General features: G+C 42.9%; 1 protein-coding gene across 1 annotated transcript; it reads left to right on the top strand.

The window, feature by feature from the left end:
• The first annotated feature begins 13,175 nt into the window (after positions 1-13,175).
• LOC148045774 (uncharacterized) lies at positions 13,176-14,826 on the top strand. Its single transcript, XM_087712240.1, has 4 exons — positions 13,176-13,316; positions 13,456-13,596; positions 13,860-13,997; positions 14,343-14,826. The coding sequence occupies exons 1-4, from the start codon at positions 13,177-13,179 to the stop codon at positions 14,824-14,826; spliced, it is 903 nt and encodes a 300-aa protein (XP_087568366.1). The 5' UTR covers position 13,176.
• The last annotated feature ends 463 nt before the right edge of the window (positions 14,827-15,289 follow it).

Raw genomic sequence — 15,289 nt, 5'->3', positions numbered from 1 at the left:
CTTGTGTTCTTGAGCGTGTTTGAATTTGCCACTCAAAGATGCCTGCTCGATGCCACGCTGTGCTCTGGGTTGGATTGACTTGCTGGATTGTCGTGCTCTTTTTGTCTGCCTAGTTGCCTTCCAATCCCATCCTTGTTCCCAGTGTTGGAATTGGGTGAATGAAGGGACACTCAGGCTTCAGAGTAACAAACAGCCCTTTATTAGCACAAGTCAACTATGTACAATCCAGCAAAGGTTCAGTCTGACAGCAGCTCTTTTATAGGGAGCTGTCAGACCCTTCGACCAATCAGATTGAATCTCTGTTCCTGCCAGAACAGAGTTTGAGTTTATTTTCATTTGTATGCTGCCATTTTCCCTGAAGGGACTCAGGGCGGCTCACAACTCAAGGGAAGGGGGATACAGACAGTTAACAACAACACAAAGACAATACATAATTAAAATGCAACAATCATACTATTCGAGATAGGGGCAACGATTCTTTAGCCCCAGGCCTGTCGGAACAACCAGGTTTTAAGGGCTATGCGGAAGGCCTGGAGGGTGGTGAGGGTATGAATCTCCACGGGGAGTTCATTCCAGAGGGTCGGAGCAGCCACAGAGAAGGCTCTCCTCCGGGTAGTCGCCAGTCGACACTGGCCGGCGGATGGAATTCAGAGGAGGCCTGCTCTGTGCGATCTAATCGGTCTGGTGGAGGTAATTGGCAGCAGGCGGTCTCTCAAGTACCCAGGTCCAATACCATGAAGGGCTTTATAAGTGACGACTAGCGCCTTGAAGCGTATCCGGAGACCAATAGGCAGCCAGTGCAGCTCGCAGAGGATAGGTGTTACGTGGGTGAACCGAGGTGCACCCATAATCGCTCGCGCAGCTGCATTCTGGACAAGCTGAAGTCTCCGAATGCTCTTCAAGGGCTGCCCCATGTAGAGCACGTTGCAGAGGACCTTGGTGTAAACCATTACCAATGTTTCTGGTATCTAACAGTTGACTTCTTTGCGTGATCAGAATTCTGCTTGACAGAAGTTTAGGTGTATTCAAGTGAAGTGAAATATACTTTGCATTCTGATCTTATAATAACAATTGTACTTATATACCACTTTTTTATTGCTTTTACAGCCCTCTCTAAGCTGTTTACAAAATCAGCATATTGCCCCTGATAATCTGGGTCCTCATTTTACGCACCTCAGAAGGATGGAAGGCTGAGTCAACCTTGAGCCTGGTGAGATTTGAACTGCTAAATTGCAGGCAGCCAGCAGTTAGAAGTAGCCAGCACTCTTCTTTTGCTGCACTCTAACCACCGCACCACCAAGGCTCTTAAATCATTTTGGAAAAATGATTGGCTCAGGGACTTAGAAAACAAGGTTCCAATGCACAGCAGACCAGAGAGGATTTGGCACATTTGATTGTACATTCTGGTCATTTTTTAAAATCATAATATTTATTTAAATATCTGGAGCAAAGAATCTTTGTCCAGATTGCACACGAAAGTAGGCATAGATACTTTCTATTTTTTTCATCAAATTCCGCCCTAATTTTTTTTCAAAAGCCCAGCTCTTAGAAGAGTAGAAGCTTCTTTTACATCATTCCCTTGAATGGCCACTGACCATGTAACATCTCGTGATGTCAAAAAGGCTCAGGAATGATGCAGTCAAAAATGAAAGGCAGAGGGAACCTTATTGACCTCCTTGTACATTTTATTCAGTAACCCTTCTCTACCCCATTAGTTTTGTTCCTTCAGGGAAGAATGAATGTTAATTGAACTTTGTCCAATTTAGCGTTTACTCAGCCATGGATCCACATTTGCTCACAACAGGTGCCATAGTAAGATTTCTTTTTCTTTTTTTAAATACTCAATATATGTACCCTAAGGGACACAGTGGCTCAAAGGGATTCAGTGGCTCAGTGGCTAAGATGCTGAGCTTGTTGATCAGAAGGTCAGCAGTTCAGCGGTTTGAATCAATGGTGCCACATAACGGAGTGAGCTCCTGTTACTTGCCCCAGCTTCTGCCAACCTAGCAGTTTGAAAGCATGTCAAAATGCAAGTAGAAAAATAGGAACCACCTTCAGTGGGAAGATAATAGCATCCCGTGCACCTTTGCTGTTTAGTCACGCTGGCCACATGACCATGGAGATGTCTTCAGACAGTGCTGGCTCTTCATCTTTGAAATGGAAATGAGCATTGAGTTGGGAATGACTAGCACATATATGTGAGGGGAACCTTTACCTTTTACCTATGTGTACCCTCAATACAATTTAGCATTCATTTAGTATTTATTAAGAGCACCCAAAGAAAGATTGGGTCACCCATAACCATCCACCTGCTTGTAAGTGATATGAAACCCTTTAGGTAGGCTGGCTGGTTGCATTTTGTAATTGGTAGCCTGATGTTCTTGGTAGCAGATGCAAAGTTTATTGTTTACATGGAGAGGGTGTGTGTAATTTTATGAGAAGGCTATTAGCCTTTTTAAAGCTGTGCTTTTGAAAAGTATGCTGTTTGAACATGCCGCAACCTAGACCACTGCCATAAAACTGCCTCTTCCTTACAAATTATACACTAGTTTTAAGTATTTAGGTCAAACACTCCCTTTTTAAGACTTGACAAGAAGAGGAGATGAATGTGTGCTATAAATACACTTGGAATCTTACTTTTCAGTTCATCATCATAAAGGGAAGAGGGGAGGGCTAAGAGTAGTTTATCTTTTATCTCTTCCAATGCCCTGGGCTAACCAAAAGAAATGCTTACTTTAATCTGAATGCATGTACTTCTATGTTTCTAACATCATTATGAACCAGTAGATCAGGCTTTCAAATCTGCTGTAATATGCAGAGACTCCGTGGCAGATCAAGGCTACATGAAATAAAAATCAAGTGAAATCCAATTAGAATAAAGTACTGATTAATGTGATCAGGGAAAAAAAAATATTGCTCCCTTTCAGAGGTAGCATTTCCACCCCATCGGCAGGAGAGTGAGAACTGCTATGGTGCCAGTAATTAACAGGGAAAGATTCCCCCCCCTTTCATGGGTTATATTAAGAGATATGTGGCCAATTTGTTAACCAGACTGTCTGATCACAGATGGCAAGGTTTGTGTTTGTGAAATAGAGGTACTTACTTGGTGGTCTAGAAAAAAGAAAAGTGCTTCCTGCAGTTTGTTCAGGATTGAAATAAGATTGATTAAAGCCGAAGAAGATTTTTATTTTATTTTATTTAGTTAATTTGTCACTCATGTACAACAGGAATAGGAATAAGCATGAATAAGAACACAGGAAATGGGTACAGATAAATGGGGACAGTAGGATAGGAACATTAGGCACACACGCTGGTGCACTTATGCACACCCCTACTGACCTCTTCATAACGGGGTGAGATCAAGAGTAGACAATTTACTAAGAGGGCCATGAAAATATTTACAGACCGATTGCATCCTGGACATAAATTGTTTCAACTTCTACCCTCAAAACGATGCTATAGGACACTGCACACCAAGACAACTAGACACAAGAACAGTTTTTCCCGAACGCCATCACTCTGCTAAAGAAATGATTCCCTCACCACTGTCAAACCATTCACTAAGGCTGCATTGCTATTACTATTAGTCTTTTCATTGTTCCTATCACCCATCTCCTCCCACTTGTGACTGCAGGACTGTAACTTTGTTGCTTGTATCAATATTGATATTGATTGTTTCCTGGTTGTTTATTTGTACCCTATGACTATCATTAAGTGCTGTAATTTGTGATTCTTGATGAATGTATCTTGTCTTTTTATGTACACAGAGAACATATGCACCAAAGACAAATTCTTTGTGCGTCCAATCACACTGAGCCAATAAAGAATTTTATTCTATTCCATTTAAGGTTGAAGCTCTGGGGGTTTGAGGATGTAACAGCAGATTCAGGTAGAGCATTCCAGGTATTGACCACTTTGTTGCTGAAATTGTATTTTTTGCAATCAAGTTTGGAGCAGTTTACCTTGAATTTGTATCTCTTGTGTTCTCGTGTATTATTGTGGTTGTCAGTGTCCCCTTATAGTTCCATCTTGACTTTTTATTTTACTATAATCTGTACACATCTGTGATGACCCAGGGATAGGCCCAGAAGCAAAACAGCTGGAAAGAAGGCTTAACTCCCCATTATTGCTCCAGCTTTTCCCCCAAAGTCCCACTGATCACTGCAAGTCCAGGAGCCAATCTCTAAACAAGCACCTCCAATAGTTCCTGACTGCTATTAGTCCAGAGGAGCAGCACAGTTCTGAGAGCAGTCACAGTTTAGGGAATTTGTTTCAGGGAGTCCTCATCACAGGAAAAGTTCAATGGGACTGCAAAACAACTTGGAGTAGAATTGTGTTGCTGAGAACTTGCACATAGCCAGGCCAGGCAAGCAAGGCAAGCAGGGTAAAACAATCAGGGCAAGCAAGACAATCAAGCAAAGCAAGCAGGACAAGGCAGGACAAGGCAAGCAAGGCATGCAGGGCAAGTTGGGCAAGGCAAGCAGGGCAAGCAGGGCAAGCAAGGTAGGCAAGCAGGGCAAGGAAGGCAAGCTGGGCAAGGCAAGCAGGGCAAGCAAGGCAAGCAAGGCAAGCAGGCAAGGCAAGCAGGGCAAGGCAAGCAGGGCAAGGCAAGCAGGGCAAGGCAAGCAGGGCAAGGAAGGCAAGCAGGGGAAGACAGGACAAGGCAGGACAAGGCAGGACAAGGCAGGACAAGGCAAGCAAGGCAAGCAAGGCAAACAAGGCAAGCAAGGCAAGCAAGGCAAGCAAGACAATCAGGCAAAGTAAGCAGGGCAAGGCAAGCAGGCAAGGAAAGCAAGCAGGGCAAGGAAGACAAGTAGGGCAGGCAAGCAGGGAAAGCAAGGCAAGCAGGGAAAGCAAGGCAAGCAGGGCAAGGCAAGCAGGGCAAAGAAGGCAAGCAGGACAAGGCAGGACAAGGCAAGCAGGACAAGCAGGGCAAGCTGGGCAAGGCAAAGAGGGAAAGCAAGGCAAGCAGGGCAAGCAAGGCAAGCAGGGCAAGCAGGGCTAGCAGGGCAGGCAAGCAGGGAAAGCAAGGCATGCAGGGCAAGGCAAGCAGGGCAAGGCAAGCAGGGCAAGCAAGACAAGCAGGGCAAGGCACAGCAAAATATCTTGACATCTGTAGCAGCACATGAGACTGGGAAAAGGCAACGTTTGTTCCTAACAAGTGCCCCTCTAAACGGTGTCTCTTTGAATCTCATTCCCCAGGTGAGCCTTGCAAGGAGGGTCAGGGCGTCCTCCTCCCAAGTCATCAGGTCACCCTGTGCTGATCTGTTTCCTCTCCATTCTCTGTGCTTAGACACAAAAGCAGAAAGTTGATAACCCACTAGCTTTTCTAGTGCATAATGCATCACTACAGCACTCTAATCAATCTGATTTCAAGCAAGTTGGTCAAGTAAACTAGCTAATTTTTGTTTTGACGACAGAAATGGACTCAATACATGCATCCACTTTTTAAAAAATGTGTTAGTGTCATTCATTTTCCTAGTTCAAGAATTACATAGATGTAAGAAAACAAGGCGCTACCTTGATGTGGTTGTCAGAACTGTGCATTCTGAAGAAGGTGAGAGCCATAGCCATAAACAATAGAGTGAGATGTAATTTACAGAAACCCAGATTGCCCATCACTCAGGTCACAAGAGCCATGAGAGATGATGTAGTTCCTGGCACCTACTGACAAATGGGCTACTAGGTAGGAGTCAGCTTAAAACATTTCAGCAACAGGTTCTCTGCCCCGTTGCTGGGTGGGTGTGGGCTTGGTGGGCGTGGCCTGGTCAGCCTCCTGCACCATGGCGGCAGGGAGAGTTGTTTTCACTTTCCCCAGGCTGTGCAGGCTTTCCTCAAGCCTCTTTGAGGGTGAAAACTGTCTTCCCCCCGAGCTCCAGAGGCCCTTTGGAGGGCAGAGATGGTCCTGTTTCAGGCCTTAAGGAACTTCTGGGATGCCCGTTTTCCACCCTGCCCTTTGGATGTGAGGTAAGTGCAGTGTGGGCCCTGCTCTTACCTCACATCCAAATGGGCCATGTGGAGGCTCCCGGGATGGGTGGGATAGTGTGGGAGAGGCCAGCTAGGGGTGGGATTTGTAGGTTCTCCAAACAGGCCATAATGTAAGCTATGGGTTTTCCCAAACTGGGGCAAACTCATAGAAGCCCACCCCTGCTACTAGGATTGATGAACTCAGGACTGTTGGCAACCACAGCCAAAGTTGGATGAGTATTGAAAGAAAAGTTGTCTCCTGTTGCAAATATACAAATACATATCTGTTATTATAAATCAACTATAGGAAGAAGTGGATATCTGAAGAGAGAATGCACTAGTTCTGGAGTAAAAAACATCCAAAAGCAGACATAACAGAGCAGAGGTTGCCAGTGATCCAATATTTGAGAGGCTATCACAAAGAATAAGGGGATCAATATATTTTCCAAAGCATCTAAAGACAAGATAAGCAACTAACAGAAACTAATCAAGGAGAGAAACAGTCTAAAAATAAGAAGAAATTTCCTAATGGTGAGAAAAATTAACCAGTGGAATGTCTTGCCTTCAGAAACTGCAGGTGCTTCATCACTGGAGGCTTTAGAGGAAGAGACTGGACAGCCATTTGTCTGAAATTATGTAGGTTCTCCTATTCTAGCAGAAGGCTGGATTAGATGCAGGGGTGGGATTGAAAAATGTTAGCAACGGGTTCTCTGTCTGGTTGCTGGGTGGGCGTGGCCAAGGTGAGTGTGCCTTAAGCAGCCTCCTGCCTCATGGCAAGTGCAGGCATTTTTGCCTTCCCCAGGTTCTGGAGGCTTTCTTCAAGCCTCTGGGAGGGTGAAAATGGCCTCCCCCACATTTCTAGAACTTCCAGGAGGCCTGTTTTTCGCCCTCCCAGAGGGCCCTGCACTTACCTGGCATGATGAATGGGCCATGTGGAGACTCCTGGGAGGGGAGGGGAGGGCTAGCCAGCCCTTGCAGCTACCAATTCAGTGAACCAGAGTTAAAATTAACATCCAGTTCGTCCAAACCAGCTGAATCACACCCTTGATTAGATGACCTCCAAGATCCCTTCCATCTCTGTTATTCTATATTCTATATTCTGAGATCAATGTTAATGTTTATACAATGTAACAGTAGCAGAATTGGAAAAATTGCAAAGATATATTGAGGGCAAAGAATTCAAAACCCTGTCAGAAACAACCAGTGATGTGCGGTGAGCTTTATGGCTGGTGAGGCAGCAATTGTTTTAGACTTGTGGACTTCAACTCCCAGAATTCCACAGCCAGGCATGCTCAGTTCCGATTTAAAGCGACAGCATTTTCCCCCCTTGCAAAATAAGTTTTCCCATTCTTTTTCTTCTCCCTCCTTTCTCCTTCTCTCCCTCCCTCCCTCCCTCCCTCCCCCCTCTTCCAAACAGACACATGCACACAGAGAAGTTGGATCCCTCTCTCACTCACTCACTCTCAAACACAAACACAGAAGTTGGATTGGATATATTTTCCAAAGGCTTGAAAGCAGCTCCTCTGCCATACCCCCCCCCCCATTCCCCTGCTGCCTTCCAATCAGAGCCTTTGATTGCAGGTGAATCACGTTGCCTTTTCAAACTTGTAATCAGTGAAGCTGGGCTTATATACTTTTATCCGTGTGTGTGTGTGTGTGTGTGTGTGTGTGTGTGTGTGTGTGTTTGAAAAGGCAATGTGGTTTTGTATGCAATCAAACTTTTTGAATTCCTCCTCCCTCCCCACACATGCAACTTTTCCAGCTGTTTCAGAGAGGATGTCAACTCTGCTTTTGCCTGCCCTCATGAAAAGAAAAAAAAGCCTCTATAAATGCCCTCTACAGGAGGTGAGAGAATACGTGCCTCCTTTGCATAAGAAATTTTTCGTCTTTTAACCCTTGCTTAACTCTGCTCAAGTGATCATAAAGCTAGAGTAAAGGAAGCCCGTAGTTCTCTCGCCTCCCACTGCAGTTAAGCACTAAGCAGAGTCATCCACTGTGACTCTGGCAGCAACTACCTCAGCCTTTTTCCTTTTAATTATTCTTTTCTTTTCCTCATGAAGCTGGTGAGGCCACGCCTCCCCTGACTGCATGTCCCTGTGATGATGATGTTGGGTAATGAAATGTCTGCAAGCAATAAACCAAGCTCAGAGAGCACCAAGGACTCTACATTTCAACCATGAGCTACAAAGATTCTCTTCCATTAGATCTCCTCTTGCAAATTTAAACATGGGGGAAAATGTATTTTCTACAGTGTTTCCTATGTGGCAAGTTGATGCTGTTCTTTCATTTTTTTTCAACAACTGGGATGATAAAATATTGAATTAAATTGAATTCTTCGGCTAAAGGGGATACTCGGTGGATACAATTTTCCCAGGAAAACCTTCATGTAGGATTTTTTTCTTGTTTCTGCTGTTTCAAGTTTATAAAAATGCAAAAAAAGCAGATGAGACCACCACATATATGAGGAACCATGGGGATTTTAGAGTAAAGGTTTGCCATTTGCCTTTGGTATTAGAACAATGATATCCTTATTTTGGTGGCAAGAGGGCACCCTTTGTCCCCCTTCATATTCAAAGGTGCCCATTTCTTGAGAGCCATATAAGGCTTACCCCTAGCACCTATCCACAGCTAGATAAAATATTAAGGCTGTGTCATGAAACACTGATTGTGATGACTTTGACTGTTACACACACACATATATATATCCAGGATCCCAATCCTTGTGCTGAGGCATTGAGGAGTTGAGGTGCTGAGTAGCCGGAGGAGCTGAGGTGCTGAATTGCGGAAGTGTTGAGAAGCTAAGGTGCTGAAGTGCAGAAGTTCTGAAGTGCTGAGGAGCTGAGGTGCAGAGGTACTGAAGTGCTGAGGTGCTGAAGTGCTGAGGAGCTGAAGTGCGGAGGTGCTGAAGTGTGGAGGTGCTGAAGTGTGGAGGTGCTGAAGTGCGGAGGTGTTGAGGAGTTAAGGTGCTGAAGTGCGGAGGTTCTGAAGTGCAGAGGTTCTGAGGTGCTGCAGAGGTTCTGAGGTGTGGAAGTGCTGAAATGCTGAGGTTCTGAGGTGCTGAAGTGCTCAGGCACTGAAGTGCTGAGGAACTGAGGTACGGAGGTACTGAAGTGCTGAGGAGCTGAAGTGTGGAGGTGCTGAAGTGCTGAAGTGCGGAGGTGTTGAGGAGAAGGTGCTGAAGTGCAGAGGTTCTGAAGTGCGGAGGTTCTGAGGTTCTGAAGTGCTGAAGTGCTGAAGTGCTGAGGTGCTGAGGTGCTGAAGTGCTCAGGCACTGAAGTGCTGAGGAGCTGAGGTGCGGAGGTGCTGAAGTGCTACAGATCTGAAGTGCTGGGGTGCTGAAGAGCAGAGGTGCTGAAGTGCTGACTTCTGAGATGCTGACATTCTGAAGTGTGGAAGTGCTGAAGTGCTGAGGTTCTGAGGTATGGAAGTGCTGAGGTTCTGAGGTGCGGAGGTGCTGAAGTGCTGAGGAGCTGAAGTGCACAGGTGCAGAAGTGCTAAGGTGCTGAGGTGCTAATGTGTGGAGGACCAGCAGATCCTGGTAAGGACACACTTCTGGAATTATGGTCCAGTGGGTCACAGGTCACACTTCTAGAGCTGAGATGCCATTACCCACCTTGCACCAAGCCTTGATGACATGTTTGCTTTCAGTATTTAGTGAAATGGGGTGGGGGCAGACACCTTTGTGAATGTCTGTAAAATCCTGTTGCCAATCCCCATTTTAAAGGCAGATAAATCATAGAATCAATATAGAGTATCAAGAAGACTTTTGCTATTTGTCGACTTCCGTTCTGATCAAACTTTGAAGAAAAAAAGCTGCAAACCTCAATAGTTGAGCTTGTTTTGCATATGAAGCTCTCATCACTACTGCAAATTTTGTTGATGCAATTGTGATGTCATACGACCTCACAAAAAAGGTACTGTGAGGAAGTAACTTATTGGGATACCTTTGCAGATTGGCATTTGGGAACAAAGTGAGAACTTTTCCCACACACTAAATCAAAACATGTACCTCTAGAAATTGTTTTGAATTGTTTGTGTCTGTTGTGGCATGAAAGAGAAAAACGTTCTTTGAATTGAAAGGCTCTTCATGGGGAATATTGACGGCCAGTTATATAGATCATTTGAGATAGTTCACAGATCCATGGCTGCATCCCAGTGGTGGGATTCAGCCAGTTCACACTATCTGGGGAGAACTGGTTGTTAACTTTATGAGCAGTTTGGAGAACCGGTTGTTGGAAGAAATCTCCTTTTGATTTTTTCTACTTTACAGGGCTAATCCTGTAAGGAAGGCAGGAAGGAAACATTCTGGTGCTGTTTCTAGCCTAATCTTTATTGCCCTCCTTACAGAAACTGCCTCTCTGGTTAACCCTAATTACATTGTAACAGCTAAGGTGAAGCGCCCATCGACCTGAGTGATATTGAGTTGGCCACACCCAAAGAGTCACATGATCACCGAGCCCCGCCTACCCAGCTGGTCATTAGGGCAGAGAACCGGTTGTTAAATTATTTGAATCCCATCACTGCTGCATCCCCTACATTGTAGGATTTACATTTTTAAAGCAATGTTAGTTTTGATCTTACCTGTTATAATCTGTTAATGTTTTACGTCATTTAGCTGCCTAGTGTTGCCTTTAGGTCAGATGGGCCACATATAAAAGGAAAATTGAATTCTGTGGGGTTTAGATAGGTAGGTTGTAGCTTCTAGGAACAATTGAAGGGGTGGAAATCGCATGGGGAACAGGAATGTCTCTTACATGTTGAATTGTCTATCCATCTGCTTTCATGAAAAAGGTCATAAACTTCCCCTGTAAATCATAGGAGATTGAAAAGTAGCTTAAGGTTATGGGACCTTATCAATTGGAATAGAAATGCCAAATATTTAGTTGAAAGAAAAAAAAGGAAAGGGGAAACTGCTGGGGAGGGAAGGGCAATGCTTGTCCTAAAGGATCAGAGTAGAGGAATTTGAGGGCAAATGTAATTAACCAATCATGTCCTATTCTAGACATTGTCTCTCAAGTTTACATTCCAATTTTTGAAATAAAAATGTCAAAGCTATTCTGCCTTGTCACCTATTTCTTTATCTTCCAGTTTCTATCACTGATTTTATGATGGAAAAAGATCTGTTGAGAAAATTAAGAGAAAACATGAAGTGTCTCCAAAAAGAGGTAAGAGAAAATATTTGTTCATAGGCTGTCACAATAAACATCTGATGGAATCAGTGGTGGGATTCAGCCTGTCCGCACCTATTCGGGAGAACCGGTTGTTAACTTTCTAAGCAATTCGGAGAACCGGTTGTTGGAAGAAATCTTATTTTGGTTTTTTCCGCTTTACAGGGCTAATCCTGTAAGGAAGGCAGGAAGGAAACATTCTGGTGTTGTTTGTAGCCTAATCTTTATTGCTCTGCTTACAGAAACTGCCTCTCCAGTTAACCCTTATTATATTGTAACAGCTAAGGCGAAGCCCCCAGCGACATGAGTGACATTGAGTTGGCCACACCCACCTAGACACATTACCATCAAGCCCTGCCTACCCAGCTGGTCATTAGGACAGGGAACCGGTTGTTCAATTGTTTGAATCCCACCACTGGATGGAATGTATAAAAATTTAAGAAAGACAGACAGGCGGATTAGGTAGTTAGAGACAGACAGAAAGAATATTAATTGTGGTTTCTGTTACGCCACGGTTAAGGCATCAACCTGCAAACTCAGAGACTGACATTTCTTGCCCCACTTTAGAAGCAAAGCCAAGTGGGTCACCCTGAGCCAGTCAGCTTCTCTTAGCCCTAGGAAGAAAGCAACACCAATCACTTCTGAAAAACCTTGCTAAGAAAACTGCAGGGACTCATCCAGCCATTCCCTGAGAATCATTAAAAACTTTGGGTCTTTGGTCATTGCAGGAGGAACGATCGAGATTTCCTCTTCTGTCATCTACCACCGAAGAACGGAGACATGCTGAGGTATATAATGTATACTTGTAGCTCACCTTAGAATATATTTATAAGAAAAATAAAAACAAATGATTTCTTCACAATTTGTAATTGTGAATAATGCATGTGCAGCATAATTTATAGAGTATATATGTTCGCTTTATATTTCTACTATATGGATGAAATCCATACACACACAGATCTATTCAATACAAACTAGTTTATTTGAAACTTCTATTCAAGAATGGCAATTGTCAGAGTTCATGCTCATTCTTGGTTGGCTCCTTCTTTGCCACATTAGCTAGTTTCTTTGGCCACATACAACATCAATGGCAGTGAAATAAAATGTAGATGATTCAGATTTTGTTTGAACCACCGTGTTTTGCGTTTCCTAAAGAAATGAACTAACACTAAATCGTTCTTTTTCTATCCCAGTGTGAATAACCTTTATTGCCTGTATTGAACATCTACAGCAATAAATCGGGAGTTGCACATTTGTGCTCATCTTGACATGCATGATTTTAATATGCACAAATATGCTTGTCTACACCCCAGACTTTTTTTCCTAAAGAGGATGTTTCAACGAATATCTTCTTTACACTGACATGAGAGAATTTATGGAAAACAAATTCATGTAATTTTTCTCATGACCATGAAATGAAGGAAATTATCAAGCAAGCATTTAAAATTCATTTTGTTTTTCATTCTTCACAGAACTGCCAGGTTTCCCGGAGTCCAGAAAAGCACATGGACCAGAACATCAGTTTAAAGATGCGTTCCCATCGGGTAAGCAACCTAGCATGTGAGGAATTTGTTGAGAATCCAGTACCGAGAGACAATTCATGTCATAAGAAGAGGTGAAGAAGCCCAGTGGGGGTGATGGGGTGGGAGTAGGGGGTAGTGAGTAGGCTGATATGGAAATATATTCCTGACTTGTGATGTATTTTGGCTTCTCTAGATTGTTCAGACAAAAACAGAAAAACTGGAAGGAGATCTGAAGAGAACAGGGGACCAAAGTTATATGTAAGTCTTTGCATAGTTCATCACATCTTTTTATAACCCTATTCAGTTCACACTTTCAATACAACATTCATCATTTGTCCATTGGCAATGGGACTGGCCATTTTATGAAACAAGTGATGGAAAATTATATTCTAGTAAAGCTTGGGAAAAAAGGGAGGAATGTGTTATAATTGTATCAAAAGGTTTATAATTCAAGTACAAAAAAAACAACACCCCAAGGGCCTAATTTCTCTCTGCTCTTCATAATTTGCAGAAAGACAATGGAAATCTCAAAACTTCTGGAAGAAAAAGAGGAGCTCAAAGTCCAAATTCAGGAGCTTATAAAGGAAAACCACCAAGTGGCCAAAGAAAAAGAGGAGCTCTGCGAAGAGTATAAAGAGTATAAAGAAAAGATGAGCAGGTTAAAAAATTTAGATAGTCACCCTGACTTTCTCTTCCTTTCTCAGCTATTTCAATTAGTTTTAATTTTCAACTAGTTTTATAATTCAAATAAAAAAACCTAAGGGAGCTAATTACACTTTGCTCTTGATATTTTACAGAAAAAATAATTCAGAGGAACTTGGGCAGCTGGAGAAACTGAGGCAAGAGAACGAGAGACTCCGCTGCAAGGCTCAGAAAGAAGCTGCAGAGAAAGCAGAGCTCCTACATGAGAATAATGATCTCAAGGAAGAACTTTATAGGTGAGAAATATTTAGATAGCGATTTGACTTTTTCTTTCAAATTCAGATTTATTTATTAGATCCCTTAGGTCAGATATACTGGATAAAAGAAATATTCCATGTATGTATGTATGTATGTATGTATGTATGTATGTATGTATGTATGTATGTATAACTGAGTAAGAGAAGAGCAATAGTTATAATAGAATACAATAATAATTAGTAATTCAAACAATTCAACAAATTAAGAGGGCTAATATCTATCTGGTCCTCATAATTTACAGAAAGATAGCTGTGATGTCAAAACTGACAGTAGAAAGTGAAGAGCTCCGAAACAAAACAGAGATTCTGACGTTCAAAAATATTGAACTTACCGATGAGGAAGAGGAGATCTTCAGAGCGTACGAAGAAATACTGTGCAGGTGAGAAATTTTTAGATAGCCACCACAAAATACTTCTTCCAGAATTTCATATTAGGGTCTCCTTATCTTAGAAAGCTTGGAAAAACCTGACATTCTCCTTACTTTAGAAAGAAATTAACAAACGATGTCTCTTATTCTTTTACATATACAAATCTAGGAGTTAGTCTCATGGAATGGGAAGATACGTATAGAAGAGACTTTTCAATCTCCATCCCCCGGTGCCCAACAATATTTATATACTTTCAGAGTGAGAGTTTCCTGACATCAAAGCAGTTCCCGTTATTTTAACTAAGAATACTTTGTTGTTGACCCAGATTCACAGCTAACATTCTGATTTTTTTTCAGAAAGGAACTACTGAGGATAGGCCGCTGCACCTTATTGACAGACAGAGACCAGATGGAAGACAAGACAGAAGCTCAAGAGAAAATGAAGCCTCAGATGGCGGAATATCAATTGAACCCCAAATGGCTTAAAGCTTCGGTAGACAAAATTAAAAAATCTAAGGAACCCGGGTCAAATATTCTGAGGTGGCTGCAGAAATCTCTCAAACTCCTAAAAGAGGATTCCTCTGAACAGTCAAAACACACCCTGCCAGAATGGCTTAAAGCATCTGCCACCAACCTCCCAGAGGAATGTGCTAAAGCAGCCAGGGAGGATGTGAATGATTGGCTAGAAGCATCAATAAATCATCTCCAGGAAAAAGGACCAGAAACCTGCGAGTTAGATGTGGAGGGATGGCTAAAAGCATCTATTATAGGCATTCAACATCTACAAAAGTTCAAGTCAGAGTCTTGTGGAAGCCGGAAAAAAAAAGGGATGGCTTGCTGAATCAATAGAAAACCTGAAGAAGGGGACTTCCTGTGGTGATGTCACCATGCTTAGAGTGGAGGGAAGGAAACTCTCCTAACTTCTAACTCTAACTCCTTTGTTTGGGCTCTTTTTTGAGCACTGTTGATCCTGAAGGGGTCAACAGATTAAAGGGGATACTCTGTAGATGCTGGGGTGATAAGGCAAATCCCCCCACGGATAGGAGAAACCCCCTAAATGGACAAGGAGATATCCTACAAAAGTTCAAGTCAGAGTCTCGTGGAAGCCAGAAAAAAAAAGGGATGGTTGAAGAATCAATAGAAAACCTGAAGAAGTAATGTCCTGAAGGATCTGAAGAATATGTTAAAATGACTTCGAGGATCCTTAGAAAGCCTGTCCCTTTCTAGAGAACCTAGACCAGTTCCTGAAAAATGTCTTCCACAATCCTTGAAAAACCTGGAAGAGGAAGGTCCTGAAGTATCTA

Source organism: Thamnophis sirtalis, unplaced genomic scaffold (genome assembly GCF_051295495.1).
Source record: "Thamnophis sirtalis isolate CommonGarterSnake01/CBP01778 unplaced genomic scaffold, rThaSir2_p1.2 scaffold_4, whole genome shotgun sequence".
Classification (NCBI taxonomy): domain Eukaryota; kingdom Metazoa; phylum Chordata; class Lepidosauria; order Squamata; family Natricidae; genus Thamnophis; species Thamnophis sirtalis.
This window is presented reverse-complemented; position numbering and strand designations above follow the sequence as displayed.